The 16,752-nt window shown below is 50.7% G+C and overlaps 1 protein-coding gene across 1 annotated transcript in view; it reads left to right on the plus strand.

The window, feature by feature from the left end:
• The window catches only part of KLF13 (KLF transcription factor 13), a 50,600-nt gene extending 34,124 nt beyond the window's left edge, over nt 1-16,476 (plus strand). Inside the window, exon 2 of the mRNA XM_027067881.2 lies at nt 10,407-16,476. Within this exon, the coding sequence (XP_026923682.1) occupies nt 10,407-10,696 (290 nt within the window). The 3' untranslated portion in view covers nt 10,697-16,476. The remainder of the gene's footprint in view (nt 1-10,406) is intronic.
• The last annotated feature ends 276 nt before the right edge of the window (nt 16,477-16,752 follow it).

Here is a 16,752-nt window from a genome sequence, read left to right on the forward strand (position 1 = left end):
GCTGGGGGTGCCACTGGGAAGCTTCTCCTCAGGGTGCCGAGGGTGGTACCTTACATTGTGTGTGCTGTGCCACAGTGCCTTCATCTGTGAGATGGGCCTTTGGCCTTGATGGTCCCTTTTGGGCTCTCAACCCCCAGGATGCTAATGGCCGAGGTCAGCTTGTCAGAACATTTCCTATTCCATGGTGGGGAGAGGCTGTAAGAATGTCCTCCTTCTGAGTGAAATCTGGACTGGGAGTGCCAGGCTTTCTGGGTGTGTGGCCTTGGTGAGGTCGTTTTGACTGTCCACTTTTAGTCTCCATATCTAAGATCTTGACACAACTCCTGTCCCTCAGGGTAGAGTCAATGAGCTTGTGCATGCTGGAAGTAAAGGCTGCCTCCCTATGAAGCTCCATGTTTGCAGGTGTGTATGCTGTGCGTTGTGCCCACCATTGGGGCAGCTGTGGCCAGGCTGGGGCCCTGCTGTCAAGACCCACCTGAGGGGGCAAAAGGGAGAGGACCAGAGTGAGGAAATGAAGGCTGGGGGAGGGGAGAGATACAGGAAGAGGAAGTGGACAGAATAGTTGCCAAAGGCTCTACAGAGAAGGGCCCCTCCCTTGGTTGCCTAGAGAGCCCTGGGTGTGGGCATGGGGCCCTGGGGTACAGAGCAGGCAGCTGGTTGTGCATGTTGGCAGATGGCAGCAGGAAGGGGGTCGTTTGCTCTGCTCCATGCCCTCTCCCAGGGGCCCTGGCTGACCTTGAAGACTTTTGTTTCTTTGGGGAGCGGGTAGTACGGGCAGGCAGCCTCAAGTTGGCTGAAGGCTTGTCTGTGTCTAGGAGCAGTTTGGCTTCTCTCTGAGTCTCTGCGGACCTCCCCATGTGGCTGTCAATGACTGGTGCCACCCCAGATGTCACAGCCCAGCACAGCCTGCCAGAGGCTTTTCTGTACTATGCCCGCTTCCCCCACCCCATCCGTGCCCGGCCCTCTGTCTTTCTTCCCTCCTTTCCTTCCTTCCTTTTCCTTTCTTTTGGTCCAAGAGAAAAACCCTTCCCAGAAGCCTGCACCCATTCCCTAGTTCCCACCTCCTTACCAGTCCCTGGCAGAAGGGACCGAGTCTCCTGCCTTGAACTTGTGGTCTGTCTCCTGACAGCTGGACGAACTCACCTGGCAGCACCTCTCCAGCAGCCAGAGCCTGGCCCAGCCACTGAGGCTGGTTCTTGCCAGTCCTGTGAGGGCGGACCCAGTGATAATTATGACAGGAACATGGTATATAGGAGGCTAAAGGGACCTTTAACACATGCAAGTTAACAGCTCTGGGTCTGCTGTTGTCAGATTCTTCTCCCTTGCCTTTTAAGTCACACTGGGTCTGTCAAACCACTGATCAGGGAGCACCCTCCAACAAAACAATTTGCAGAGTGACCCAGGGGCTTGAATCCTGGAGGTCCGTCCCCAGGAGCACCTTCAAGAAAGGTAGATTGGACTTCACTGCTATTTTTGAATTTCTCATATTCCAAGGAGCTCCCCTGCCCCCTCCCCCATTCTAAGGGGAATCTATTTTAAGGGGAATTCTGGGGATTGTATTCAGAATGTGCTGAGGAGAGTATGCACGGCCACATGTGGTGTGAATGGGTCTGGCCAGGAACTCACAGGGTTGTTCTGTCAGCTCCTGTTTTAAAATTTGCATTATTGAGGCACCTGGTTAGCTCAGTCCGTTGAGCGTCTAACTTCAGCTCAGGTCACGATCTCTCAGTTTGGGAGTTTGAGCCCCATGTCGGGCTCTACACTGGTTGACGGTATGGAGTCTGTTTGGGATTCTCTCTCTCCCTCTCTCTCTGCCCTTTCCTTGCTCATGCTCTCTCTCTTAACAATAAATAAAACATTTAAAAAAATAAAATAAAATTTGCGTTATTTGTGGCTAGCATTTCCTAGTTTGCTGTGGATTCTTGTTTTTAACTTTGTGAATAGGTAAATACATTTGCGTGTTTTGAAATCCAGGAGATTTACGCAGTTTTCAAGGCACCCTCTCCTCACCCCTCTGTCCCCAGGTAGTCTGTATCCTCCCAGAGGACCTTTCTACAAGCAAAAGCACATGTCTACACACACTGTTCCTTCTGCTCAGAACCTTGCTTTCCTTCCTCAACAGTACCACTTTAGAGATCTCTCCCCATCAGTTCAGAAAGAGTCCATTCCACTTCTTTTTCATAGTATTCTGTCACATGGGGGTTCCATAACTTATTTCACAGGCCCCAGCTGGAGGACAGGAGTTGTTTTGAGGCTTTTTCTGCATTGAATGACCAGGCCCATATCCCATTTTGTAGGTGTGCAGGTGTATCTGTAGAATAGTTTCCCAAAAGTTGTTTTGTGGGGTCGAAGGTTGCACACATTTGTAATTGGAATCAGCATCACCACGTTGCCCTCCAGAGGGGTTGGGGCACTTTGTATTTCCACTGGCGAAATGTGAGAGTGCGTATTCCTGTGGCTTTGCTACCTGACAGATAAAAAGTAGGATTTCAGTTCGGTTTTGTTGGCATTTGCTCTCTGACAGGTGAGGTTGAGCATCTTTTCAGATGTTTGAGAGTCATTTGTGTTTTCTTTTTATCAACTGTCTTATGGCCTTTGCCCATATTTCTATTCAGTGTAGGTTTGTCTTTTAATTTGTGTTCTCATTCTATATTGGAGGTTAGGCCTTTGTGATATGAGCTGCAAATATTTTTTTTTTCTCAGATTGTCATATCTCTTTTGCCTTTGCTTATGGTGACTTTGTCCATGTCTGGCTTTTATAGTCAGATTTATCAATCTTTTCATTTATAGTTACTGGGCTTTGATTCATAGAAAGAACTTCTATCCTAGCATGGTCCTTACTTTCTTTCCAGAAAGTACTTAGTTGTCCTTACACGTTTTTTGGACCCTCTCCCCTCTACCCATCTGAGATGATAATTTGTGCTAAGTGTGTTTCCCACTGTTTTGGTGTTTTGGGGTCTAGTTCTGGCATTTCCTCTCCTCCCCACCAGTCAGTTATCAGCTTCTGTGGCAGTATGTTGAATATCTGGCAGTCTGGTACCCTCACAGTATTCTTTTTTTCAGAGTTTTCCTAGCTGCTTCTATTTGTTTTTCCATATGAATTTTAGGATCTAGTTCTCCTATTCCAAAATAAAACAAAGCAACACCCAAAATGCCTATTTCAAAAATACACCTACATCTTTTGTAGGAAGGCAGATTTTGTCTGAACTGTGCCCCCAAGGCAGTGTGTTGCTGCACACAGCCAGGTGCCACCTCCCCCTCTCATCCTGCCAGCTCTGCTTGTGCAGGAGTGTAAGGCAGCATGTGATCAGCAACACCTGTGCGCCGGTAATGGTAGCATGAGACCAGAGTACCCTGGGGCAGGGCCAGGGCTGCGGCTGTTCCAGCAAAGATGAACACAAAGTGGTATGGGGCTCGAACGTGCAACCAGTGGTTCCCACCACGGTCACTTGCCACTGACTTGCTCATGAGAGCCCCCTGCCCAAGGGGCTCAGTAGCCCAGGAGCACCCTGCCCCCCCCACAACCGGTGATAGTGGTGTATCTCCTATGAGCATGTATGTGCTCCCACTTAACCCTCACAGTAACTGTGAGAAGAAACAGGCAAGATGGCAACCCCTGAAGCCATTGACAAATGAGTAGGGGTGCAGGGGTGGGGTGGGTGCAGGGCTGCTTCCATGCAGAAAGCACCTCTCTGGCTACAGGCAGAGTCCTAGGACAAGAGGGGTCCCCACTGAGTGGGGCCTCACCTCCTCCACTTGTACCATGGGGGTAAGCGCTTCTAGCTGGAGCTTCCCAGGAGAGGGCATCTGCATGTCAGCTCCACGTGGGTCTATAAACCACGGGCGTTTTCAGTGATCAATGAAATAGCCAGTGGCCTTCTAAAGAAAGGAAAGTCTGCTTTCCATAATGGGGACAGGCCTTTCTGCTGACCCCGAGGCTGCCCGTTGGCCTGGGTTTCCTTGCAGGCTGACAGCTGATTGGCCCCAATGGTTGGCTGTCTCCCAATCTGCCCCAGCATGGGAGGGTGAGCAGGAGGGACTCGCTGGTATGAAAAACATGTCAGTCTTGATGTGGGGAGCTGGAGGTGGCCCCATACCAGGGGCCACTGAACAGAGCTATGTATTGATGAGTGACAGCCCATTCCTTTCAGGACCTGGGTGCTGCGGCCTGGGAGCCTGGGAAAAGGTGTATCTCTGTGGAAGCCTCTCTCTGACCAGCCCCACCCCTCACCACGCTCCCCAGACACACACCCGTGGGGATTCCTTATGCTCACTGAGGTCTTCTCATGTGATCTTAGGTACCCCTGTTAAGTCAATGGATCCATGTGCCCTTTTCCCCGGGGGCCCCCTATTCAGAGATGCATCCCCTCCCTTCTTTCTTCCACAGAGGGGAGCTCAGCGAGGCTTCTCAGAGCCTTGGTTGGCACAGCCAGCCTGAGCTGAGAAGAGCCAGCGGGAGGCCGAGGGGCCAACTGGGGAGATCACTTACTGCCACAGGCAGAAGAGGCACTAGTTTATAGACATTGTTCTGGCTCCGGGTCTTTTTTTTTTTTTTTTTGCAACACAAAAGGACCCCCAGGACTGCCCACAAGGGGCTCACAGACCAAAAACTGCCATGTGCAGGTGCTGTTGGAGCCAGGAGGGACCCAATCATCTGTGGGAGCTGGCAGTCTGGCCCAAACTGGTTGGCGCAATTGAGAAAATTGGGAGCATGCCCTTTGGACAGGGGTCAGAGCAGGAGGGAGTCTCTCAGTGGCTCAGGGTGTGAGCTGAAACATGCACACTTCCCAAGCTGCACGTGCAGGTGCAGCTGCCAGGAAGGGGGCAGGGGGCAGGGCCCTGGGCTGGGCGCTCAGTCGGGGGCTTGGGCAGGAGGAAAGCCCCTGTCCTCTTAGCCTGGCTTCTTGCGGCTTCTGGGAGGAACACACTGTCCCAGCCCAGGCCTGTGGCTTGGGCAAGAGGAGCATGTGGGACGCAGTGTTCCCTGATAAGATGAGGCAATCGCTCTCACAGCCTCATCGCAGCGCCAAGGAACATTTATGTAACCCCCGCCCTGTACCCCGTGAGCCCTTGGCCCAGGCACCCCTGCTGCCCAGCTGCCCCCCTCACGGTGCACCAACAGCACCCCGCCCTGTACCGACCAGTTATCCCCTGTCTCGCAGTCCTGCCACTTGCAGCCTGGCCCCTCCCAAGCCCCCTCCCACAGTGACCCAGCCTTTCCCCACCCAGCTTCCTTCACTCCCTCCCTGTGCACCCTGTACCCCACAAGACCTGACCTCTACCCCCTTGCTCTCACTCTGCCTCCCCCTCCCAAGTCCCTCTCACCATTCTGTCCCACAGCCCCAACCCTGGCCTCCTGCAGCCCTGCCTTTGGAAAGTGAGGGCAGAGGGACTGGAGTGGGCCCATCCCAGTCTTAGGCATCAGGCAGGATGCTGCAGAAGGGCTGATCTCCCTTCAGGGATCTGGAATCTCTGATCAGGTTTCCTATCCTGAGAGGGCCAGTGTCACTTCTGAGCTAGACTGAGCATTCTCCTTGTGGTGGCCCTGTGGTTCTATTGTGTCCTCCTATCACATGCCCAAGAGGAGGCAGATTCAGAATTGAGCCCAGCAGGAGGGAAGCTAGGGTTCATTTAGTCTGGGTGGCCAACTCCCTGCTGGGCCCCACTCTACTCTGTGTACGATCCCTATATACTCACTCCGCCTAGTCACACCACCTTGGAGTCAGTCCTTAGAAGAGCAGTTTTCAAAGTGAGGCCCAGGGACACCTGTAGGTACCTGAGATACTTCCAGGAGACCATGAGGTCAAAACTATTTTCAAAATAATAATATTATTTGTCCCTTATTCTCTCAAAAGAATACAATGAAATATTCCAGAAGGTACATGATGTGTGATGACATCCCCCTGACAGCTACAGGAATGCACATGTGCTTGAGTTTAAATCTTTTTTCAGTTTTAATTTCTAATATGATAAATATCGATGGATATAACCCACATGAACAAATACTCTTTTGGTCCCTCACTACAAGTATGAGCCTTACTGTGGGTGACTCTGTCCCCCTATCCAGGCTGCCTTTCCCCCAGCTGTTCTCGATTCTTCTGGCTGCTCCTCATCAGCCTCCTGCGTTCTGCTTGAATGTCACCATGTAGAGGCGGGCCCTGCCAGACCCTGGTGCTGATCCTTGCCAGCATGAATCATAACTTCTGAGTGATATATTCATCTGTTTATTGCTGTCTACCCTCCTGGAATGGGCTGACAGAGGTATAAAGGATGGAATCGGGGGGACTCTGCATAATGACCCTGTCCCCAGGGCCAGACAGCGAGTCTGTGTTCAATAAAAGTGCTGAGCTGCTGTTACCCAGATGGACCAAGAGCTGTGTGCTGGCCTAGGGGTGATGCTGGACTTTCCTTGCCTTCTGCCACTCCAGGCTACCTGGTACCAGCATCCCATCCTATTGGATGCTACAGTTCTGTGTGGCCCACACATCATTGTAGCCCTATAATTATACCCCTCACATGCTTCCCAGAGCTGCAAACATAAGGACCTTGAAAAGGACAAGCTCCCGATGAGGGCCCAGGGTTGATTAGAAAGCAAGGGTGAGTCTGAATTTGGGTTGGTCTTCCCCTACTGCCACCATGGGCCTAAATTTGAGAAGACACAGGTGTAAAAAATAGTGGATAAGAGCAATAATAATAGCTAACATTTCATAGGTAGCATTTGGCATGTGTCAGGCACAGTGCCAAGGTCTGGTCGTGTGTGTGAGCCCATGGGATCACCATGTGTACCCCATTATAAGGATGTGGTAGTATATTCATTTCCTGTGGCTACCATAACAAATTACCATAAATTGGGTGGCTTAAAATAACAGAAATGCACTCTCTCACTGGAGGGCAGAAGTCTAAGATCAAGGTGTTTGCAGCTCACTACCTTGCCCACCTCTTTTCCTTCTGAAGGCTCTGGGGGTGGGGTGGGGAGATGGAATCCATTTCATGCTTCTCTCTTAGATTCTGGGGGCTGCCCTACAGTCTTTGGAGTTTTTTGGCTTATAGATACATCACTCCAGTCTCTTCCTCTGTCATCATTTGGCCCTCTCTTCTCTTCTTTTCTAAAGGACACTTGTGATCTCATTTCAAGACCCTTACCTTAATTGTATCTACAAAGACGCTTTTTCCAAATAAGATCACAAGTTCAAGGGATTAGGACCGGGACATCTTTTTCGGGGAGCACTCTTTACCCCACCATAGGCAATAGGGTACTTATCTGAGGCCACACACATCAGTATACTGTGAGAACAGATCTAAGCCTCATCTGTCAGACGTGGCACACCAAGCTCTTGAACTCAGCACCTAGTCACAGGAAAATGAAACTGTTGTGTTTAATGCTAGACCTTTCCAAACATCTAATGACCAATGTGCATTGTGAAGTTCCTAGACGGACTTAGCATGTAGCATTTCTCAAACTTTTTTTGTTGACGAGATTTTTTTCCTCCAGAACCAGTTAACAATGTATTCAATTCTAAAAAGACACATAACACAGAAGAGCTTACAACAACAAAAAATCCTATTCCCAGTGAGGCATCACTTTCTAGAGACCAACACTGCTGATTTTAGTTGTCTTGGTAGTTACTGCCATAAATGAATTATATGATATATACATACATACATACATATATATATATATATATATATACATATATATATATATATTTACTGTTCTTTGATGTATCAGATTTATATATGATGCGTTATCTCCCTGCCATGAAATTGAAGGATTTACCTCATTTCTACCCCTCCCCTCACCTCCTCCTGAATTGATGAATATATTATTTTAATTTTTTTTTGTTGTTGATTATCCTTATAACTTTAACCTCATTTAGACATTTCCTTTGTGCATGTGTGTGTTCCTACCTTTCTCTTAAATCCACATTCTCTATTGGGGGCCATGAGTCAGTTGCATGGGCTTTGTCTATAACATTGATTCTAAATACTGACAACTAGTGCTAGGGTTCACATGACCATAACTGTGTAAAGATTGCTTCCATATGCCAGGGCCTGTGGTGGGATTTCATTCCCTCCTGCTGCCTCATGGGGTTGTTGTGAAAGATAAATATAACATACAAAAAGCCCGTAGTACAGTGTTTGGCTCAGAGCTCTTCCCTGATGGCTCATATCTTATAGCACTTTAGATTGCTTCAAATTTAGATCCCAGTTTTCTTGCATGTCTTCTATTTTTCCTGGAGTTTGTAATTGCCTCTCTTTTTTCTTTTAACCAAAGAATAGTATGTGCCTTCACTGTGTCCTGAAGTTTATTCAGCCTCTTGATCATACTCTCTGATGCATGGAATTCACCTTCTTCTTGAAACTATCCCCCTGTGATTCCTGCCTCTGTGGCCACCAGGTCTCTGCCTCACTCTTATCCTGAGATGCCCCTTCATTTTTCACTAATTTCCCTGGCTTCTCGTTTTTTCTTTTCTCATTTTTGCTGGAGTTTGAGAGGTTAACTTGGAAGACCCTGTTTCTTTTTCATCGAGCATCCAGTGTGATTTACAAGAAGTCTGGTATTCCCTCATGGTTGACTTGGTGTTTGTTCTCACCTCTTTCTAATAAGTTTTGTGATCTCTTCATTTTACCCAGTGTTCTGACTTTGCAGAAATTCTCACAGCATTGCAGAAATTCTTGCAGCAGGAGCCTTTACTTACTACCCTGCCCACCTCTCTGCCAGCCCTTTCCATGTTACTCTCCTGTCTTGTTTGATTCTGACAGATACTGTTTTCTTGTTTCTTTGGTAATTTACTCTCCTCCATTTTTTTCTTTTCTTTTTTCTAACGAACAGAAATTATTTAAATATATTGCACCCCCAGGATTGATTCCCTGTAACTCTGAACTATCATTTGTAACTATCAGATAGTTTTGGGATATGATGGTTTGCTCTCTTGATTTTGAATTCTCCTCCCACACACCCCCTTTCCTGCTCCCCCCCAAAGCCCCTGTAAAATCAGTAACAACATATACAGCCACACAGAGCTCTTAGTTTCAGCATTACTAGGAGGCAGAGAACACTGCAACATTCACATATTTTCAGAGCTTTTTTGATGTTGTTCCATTTTTATGGGGTATTTCCTTCAGTATATTTCCATCTGTTCTATGAAATTTTTGTTTGGGCAATAATACTCTCAATTTCTAAACACTATTTTTTGTTCTCTGAACTTCCTTTTGATGGTATCATGTTCACTTTATGCATGAAATTTTGTCTGAAAATTTTCTCAGAATACTAATTCAAAGTTTTAGGTTGACATTCTCTTCTGTCTCATGGCTTCACTCTTTTTCCTCTGGAGTCAGCTTTGTTTTGTTGCTCTTGGCCTTTTCCCTTTCATCTTGCTGGTTTTCCTTCACCATCTGGCCATCCTTGAGTGTTTATATTTAAGGTTGATGGGCTCATTTAGGGTGGGTGGCGTGGATTTCCTCTGCTGGGCACAGGTGCACCAGCTTCAAGGACTGGCTGAAGGCTTTAGGGCTGGGGGGGGGGGGTGGAGAATGGAAAGGGTGGCAGTGTGGCCACCCCCAGTGCCATAAGGGCTGCATTCTGGGGTGCCAGAAGCCCCTGCTGATTCTCCCTGAGCAGTTGATACCATTTTTTTGTGGTTCAGAGTTTGCCTGGGTAAATGATGGCCTGTTCCTTGCTCTGAGGGATGGGAGGGGTGAGGTTCTCATTGAAGTCTACCTTTGTTACCTCCCTGTCAGGGAGTGTTCTGGGTAGCCACCCTTGTCTGTCACTGTGTTTGGGTCTGCAAGAGCCTGTTGCAGCCTCTTGTTCTGCTGGCTGTTACCTATTGGCCACACTGGAGGTTGAAAGAGCAACATGAGAAGCAAATTACCTGGTCTGGGCTCCTTATGTTATTGATGAGGAAACTGAGGATCAGAATAGTAGTAGAGCACTCAGGTTGGGAATTGTCTCTTGGCTCTGCAGGGGTGTAGGGCTCTGGAGTGTGGCTCCCTTCAGGCCACTGTGAGGCAGCTGGACCCTCCCTGGTAGGCCTGCAAGTCCTACCTCTGAGATTCCCAATCTCAGAGCCTGAAGATGAGCCTGATCTCCCCTCGGACCAGGGCCAGGGGTGCCTGCACAGGTTGTTGGGGGTCATGCTCTGCCGTGTGCTTGGGACTGCCACCGCCAGGAGCCTTGGGCCCTGCTATCACAGTTACTGAGAAGCTGCCATTTCATCCTGGGAGATGCCTGCTGCCTTCCTTGGGTACTGGCTGGAGGGCACAGGCATGGCACATGTTTGCCCTGATGGGTTGGTTACAGGCCGGTGGAGAGGGAGGGGACGCGGCTAGGGATGGGGAGGAGCAGGCTGCGTGGAGGGCAGGGCCAGGACCGGTGACTAATGCGCTGCCCTGTCGCCCCGCAGGTGAGAGACCCTTCGCCTGTAGCTGGCAGGACTGCAACAAGAAGTTCGCGCGCTCCGACGAGCTGGCCCGGCACTACCGCACGCACACAGGCGAGAAGAAGTTCAGCTGTCCCATCTGCGAGAAGCGCTTCATGCGCAGCGACCACCTGACGAAGCACGCACGCCGCCATGCCAACTTCCACCCGGGCATGCTGCAGCGGCGCAGCGGGGGCTCACGGACCGGCTCCCTCAGCGACTACAGCCGCTCCGATGCCAGCAGCCCCACCATCAGCCCGGCCAGCTCGCCCTGAGCGCGGCCGCCGCCCGACGCAGCACAGCCCCGCCCACCCCTCCGCGGGCCCCGCCCACCCCTGGCCGGCGGCGAGGACCCTCCGCCCCTACTACAGCCATGAGCAGATATGCTCGCTCTTCCTTTTGTGATGCCGTGTCTTTCCCTTTTGTAATGAGAAAGAAAGAACTTTCTGGAGTCAAAACAACAACACAACAGACAATTTTCTTCACCTCAGGTGTCAAAGTGAATTTGTAAAAAAACGAAACAAAAAATTTTCAAAAAACACCATCCACAAATTGCACAATAAACATACCCACAAAGGTGAGATTCAGTGGTGTTGAACCCCTCCCCCCCTTTCTCAGGGATGGACATGTTCCACGAGGTCAGTGAGGACACCCCCTTCCTGCCGCCTTATTCTGTACATAGATTTGCACTCTGGAGTTTTCTGTTAGGTTCGGGAACACACTGGGGACAAAGACTGAGCAATGCAGGTGGAGCTCAGTGTCTGGCCCTTGGGTTAGTCCGTCAGTCATTTCTGAGCGGATGTGGTCACTGACATTTGCTTCCAGGCCAGATTCCTCAGCAGGGGGCCCCAAGTCTCCACGCAGCCGCCAGCCTCTGCCCCAGAAGCCCGGCCGGGCTCAGGACATAGATGATTCAGAGGGATGCCTTAAGCTGTGCTGGGCGAAAGAAGCACTCCACCTGGGGAGACCACAGAGGCGCCCACCCTCTGCGGGGCCCTGTCGGTCTCCCTGTCCCTGCCTCCAGGAGCCTCTCTCTGGGCCTCTCAGCACTGGGAGCAGAGGTGCAAGCCCCAGCCAGTCAGACCACTGCACCATCCGAAGTCCAATGCGACAGGGCCCGGGCCACACCTGCCCCACCCTTGGCCTGCCTGAGGCGCATGCCCTGCACAGGGACACCGGCTAGTTTGTGTCCTGCAGAAGGTACATGGGGACCTCTCACTTTTATCATGTTTTCTGACTGGAAAATAGAGGCTAGGAATCCTGGTGTTTTCAAAGATGTCTGAAAGTGTCTCTGGTGCCTCCAGTTCCTGTGTTCTCCTGGACCCATCCTGCTATCAAGACACCTTTGTTGGAAACAATGGGGAAGGTTGTTGGGCCACCTTGCCAGAGGCCCGGTGTGTGTGGTCGTGCATGCGGCATCGCTCAGTGCTTCACAGAGACAGTTCTGTAGCAAGAGACCGGAACATTGTGACTTGGAACTTTACGGGAGTGGTGAAGCAGATGTTATGGGAAATGCTGTCGGAGAACGTGCATTCTGTTTGCTCCCCAGGGAACACCAGACAGAAAGTTGTGGGAAATACTTTGCTCAGACCCACCGTGTTCCCAGCTCAGAATTAGCAAACCTCCAGCTTCTCCATGAGCTTTGCACCCCCTGGACTTCTCCCTTTCCCTCCCGTTTCTCCCCTTCTGCCTGGGAGGCCTCAGCCCACACCCTGCCTGTGGCACATTAGGGTTGTGGGGGCTCCATCGCCAGCATTCTCCTGCCAGGGGAGGAGGAGCAGAGAGCTGAGCAGTTTCTCGTGGAGCCCCAACCTTGAGCCCTGGTGAGGCAGTCAGGCTGGGCTCCAGCGTGCTGCTCCTCTGCAGACATTTGGAGGTTCCACCTGAGTGCTGCCCAGGCACCACCCTTTCCTTCCTCCTGAGATTTGGGGCCTGTAAATACAAGCCCTCAGGACAGTGCGTGTGTGTGTATGTGTGTGTGTGTATGTGTGTATGTGTGTGTTGGGGTGGGGGGTGGGTTTGGGGTGGACTTGGGGTATCTTGCAGAGACCTCTGCTCATTTTGGTGAGGAGGAATGACCCTTGGGACCTCAGAGGGCTGTAGATGGGCTTCCTGGGCCCAGAGTGCCTTGGTTGTGACCACCCTGCTTCCACCCTTACCCTGTCACGGCATGGGGTGCAGCACAGAGAAGCCGTAGACACCCAGGCCTGGCTGGTGCTCACAGCCTGTGGCCGTTGCTTTGGGCCAGCACCTTCTGTCCATAGTGACCACAAGGGTGGCAGTCTGCTGTTGACAGCACTTGGGTGCCCCTTTCTGACTCCACTGTGTGTCATCTGGGATTGACGGGTGGCATGGTGGTGGCTTCCAAGGAGCATGTTAGGTACCAGGTTGGGCAGTAGCGTTGTTCTTGCTGTGGGTGGAAGCCAGGCAGGGCCAGGGGATCAGGTGCAGAGCTCACTGCCCTGGCTGCCGGGCCCTACTCGGGCTGCCTGCTTGCATTTGGTCTGGGAGAGAGGGTGGAATATCCTGTAGAGACCTGGACAGAAGAGCGCTCTGAGTGCTCAGTGTGAAAAATCCTCCTGCCCAGTTCCAAAGTGAGGCCCGGAAGGCCCTCAGAGGCCCCTCCCAAAGTTGTTTCCGTGTGAGGCAGAGAAAGCCACACTCTGAATACATTTCATGTCTCAGGAACTCACATTCCAGGTTCAGGAATTTTATTCCAAAGTCCTTTGGTGTGCTCACCGTCCACGGGTCCCCGAAGGCAGAGAGAGGAGGCTGTGGGTCTCTGGGAGGCCAAAATGCTGTCCTCTGGAGGAGCCGGGAGTCTCCTTGTGATCTGCCTACTGGCATCTCAGAAGGAGGGTTTCTAACCCCACTTCTGTCTGCACATAAGAAGGGGAGTAAGGACTCTAAACCCAGTCATCTTGGAATAAAAGAAGAGCTGGTTTGTTTTAGAGGTGGGGTGGGGGGTGGGGGAGGGAAAGCGGGTGTTTGCTGTTTCCAAAGAGAGCACTTAATTTAATTTTTCCTCTAAATGACCCAGGGCTGTTCCGTCGGATAGATGGAAGGGTAACATTGCCTTAAAACAGAAATATGCAGGCATTGGCTATTTTTGGCAAATGAGTGTGTCTTCGTTCCCAAAGCAGTGCTGGTCTAATGGCAGGGTGCGGTCCTTCCTCTAGGGGCCTGGCCTGGGAGATGGGGCACTGCTCTGCTGACTTAGGGCACCTGGAGAGAATTCCCGCCTGGCACCCCTGGGCACTAGGCCCGGGGCTCCAGTCGGACCATGCCAACTCATCTGGGGCTAAAATTCATCTCACTTGAAGGGTGGGAAAAATCCATGAACCTTGGTGAGGTTTAAATGGGCTCTCACTGGCATCTCATCATGAAATGAGTGCTTGTGGAAGGGGGCGGTGGACCTTGGAAAGCTGGCCCCCCTGGGCCCCCGCTGAAAGGGGTGGACCCTCTTGAAACAACCTGCATTTTCTTCTGAAATGTAGAATGTCTTCCCAGCTTGGGTCTGTTTCAGGGTCTTTCATTTTTCTGGTTTATGGCCATGCTTGCCCGGCTTCAGTGTGATTGAGGAACCCATAGGACTCCTAGAAGTAATAGTGAAAACTCAGACCTTTATTTTGTAGCAGACTTGTTCTCAAAGGCCAAGGGGGCAGAGGTCTCAAGATGAAGGATGCCTGAACAAAGGAAGAATTCCCCTCCAAAAAGTCCTAAAAGGGACCCTGGACCCAACCATCAGCAGGCTGGTGTTTAGCTCACATCCCAAATAAGAAAGCCCCTCTTTGCATCAGCCATGTTAGGGGACCAGTTGTTGGCTCCCCATATGCCCACTGAATCCTACAGCCATCCAGAAAGAAACAGATGAACACAGCCGTTTCCACAAAGGGCCCTGGGTCCTCTTCTGTAGGGTGCTATGTAGGAACAGGCAGTGATGCCCTTGATGGGAATATAGTCCTGGAGGTGCCCTACCTGCATCCCACTACACCCCCACTTATGGCACTTTGAGGTGCAGGACACCCCCCCCCCCCACCCTTTATTCTGAGGCCATGCAACCGGGCAGGTGCAGGATTCGTCACGGTGCAGCCTCCAGGTGCAAACATCAGTGGCAGTGGGGTCCCCAGATCCCACCATGCCCTGGCTCTCCGCTCAGACCAGTGGAAGGTGATTCAGAGATAGGGACAGACAGGCCACAGGTGGCCCCCAGCCCACTTTTTGGGACATGAAGAGAGGGCTGGTGGCTTTCTAGGGTCCCAAGAGGAGTGTGGCAGAACTGGGGTCTCCATTTGAGCCTTGTGCTGCCCAGCCCAGTCTTCAGAAGACCCAACCTCCTTTCTTGCCAGAAGCAGGTGCTAAGGTGGACTGCACAGGGTCCTAGCACTCCTTGGGGACTTCATCCTCAGCAAGCTGGAATGCCACCTAACAAGAAAGCGTGATCTGAGCAATAGCATCCCCTTGTTTTCTGACTCCTGATTTGGGCTTGTTTACCAGGATACCTGATGATTTTGACTTCTGGCAGGTATCATGGATTTTTTTTTTTAAACCCATTTTTACAAAGTCATTCAGTCAAAAACACAGTGCTGGAATGTTTAAAGTGTCTGATGTATTGGTCACATTGAGACCGGTAAGAAATGCTTTGTAGGTCACCCACATCTTTTTTGCTATCCAAAGATTGCATATGCGATTCTGGTGGCCGTATTTTCCAAAGCTAAAATGGAGGGTGTGGGCTAACACTTTCTGAATGCAGGGTTGCCCTGGGAAAAGCCTGCCTCTATGACTGATGTTCCTCATTCTAAGGTTAGGTTTCGAAGGTTTGTCCAAGACACATTCCAGAGAATTTTGTACCAGAATTTGGATGTACAATCCAGCTTACTACTGATAAATGCCTGAGTGTCATTTAGGGAGAGGCCCTTCCCCCACCCACTGTCCTGTCCCTCACTGGTTAGAAGATTGGATTCAGTGGTGGGAGCTGTGAGCCCTGGATCCATGAGGGTAGAGGGGCCATACCTGGTTTCTTGGTTTCTACTGACCCCCTGTAGCAATGTTGGACTTGGCAGTGCGTCCAGCTGGCCCTGCCCAGCCTCTCCCTTCTTATGCAGCTTTAAAACCTTACTACTTTTATTTAAAGATGAACAGGATGGGAGGGGAGTGGACCACAGGAGCAGCTTTCTCCTAGGGCTCAAGGGAAGCTTCCTAGTGACACATTGACAGGATGCTGTACACGCTCACTTAGAAACCCAAGTATGTGTGAGCTGAATGCCTGCAAGACAGCCACAGGTCTGGTCAAAGATTTTCCTTCCCACTCAGAGCACAAGGGCTGGGTGTACCGGCCGGATCCCTCCCCAGCCTGCCCTCTGTGTGGGGTGAGAGGGTCATTTCCCAGGGCGGCTCAGACACCACTTGGGGAGCAGTGTGGTGGCCATTCCTGGTCAGGGTGCCCATGGGTGGGTGGGTGGCTTCGCTCTTTAGTCTCAGCCCGGAGAGTCCATGTGCCTAGTGCCGGGGATCCCAAGGGCTCAACGGCGTCAGCACAAGCTATGCATTGTGGGGCCTGGGGCTTGCTGTGGTTCCCACAGAACCAGGAATAACTTGTGTGGATATGTTGGGTGCATGAGTCAGCCACCCCAGACCCACACAAATGACCCCTTCCCCATCCAAAGCCATTGATGGAGTTTCTCTGGAATCGTTTGCCAAAATCCCAAGGCAGAATCCAAGGGTCCAAGACCATTTCCATGGAGCACACATTTTCCTTTTCTGTAGGAACTTTTTTTTTTTTTCTTTTTAACCAGCACCACACCATGCTTCCGAAGGCCACGTTTCATCTTTCCTGGATCACTACAGTGAAGTATTACAGTTGTACAGTTCCCAATCTGGCCTTGGCTTGCTCGGATAAAACTTTGTATGTATTTTGTATGGCATAGATTCTATATTGTAATGATGTCCTATGCAAAAAGAAAAAAAAAATTAACTAAATTGTAAATTTTATTGTTTTAACGTGTATGCATGTTTAGTGACGTTTACATTTTGAAATAAAATTTATGATTCATTATTTTATTTGCCAGAGCTGGTTCCTTGGAGAGGCCCGGGGTGGGGGAGGGGAGGAACCAAAATGGACCAACTCCAGCAGCTGTATGTAATTGCCTGAGGGGCAGTAACCGACCCTGAGCTTTGTAGGCCTTTTATAGAATAGAAGGCTTTGCAGAAAGTGGGTGCCCCTCTGGCTATCCCCTGCCTATTTCAGCTTATCACATTCCCTACCCTCAACTCTACTCCCTCCCCCACAAAAAGCTCAGCCTGACAATTCCATCCTTCAGAGCATCAAGGA

This window comes from Acinonyx jubatus, chromosome B3, assembly GCF_027475565.1.
Source record: "Acinonyx jubatus isolate Ajub_Pintada_27869175 chromosome B3, VMU_Ajub_asm_v1.0, whole genome shotgun sequence".
Taxonomy (NCBI): Eukaryota; Metazoa; Chordata; class Mammalia; order Carnivora; family Felidae; genus Acinonyx; species Acinonyx jubatus.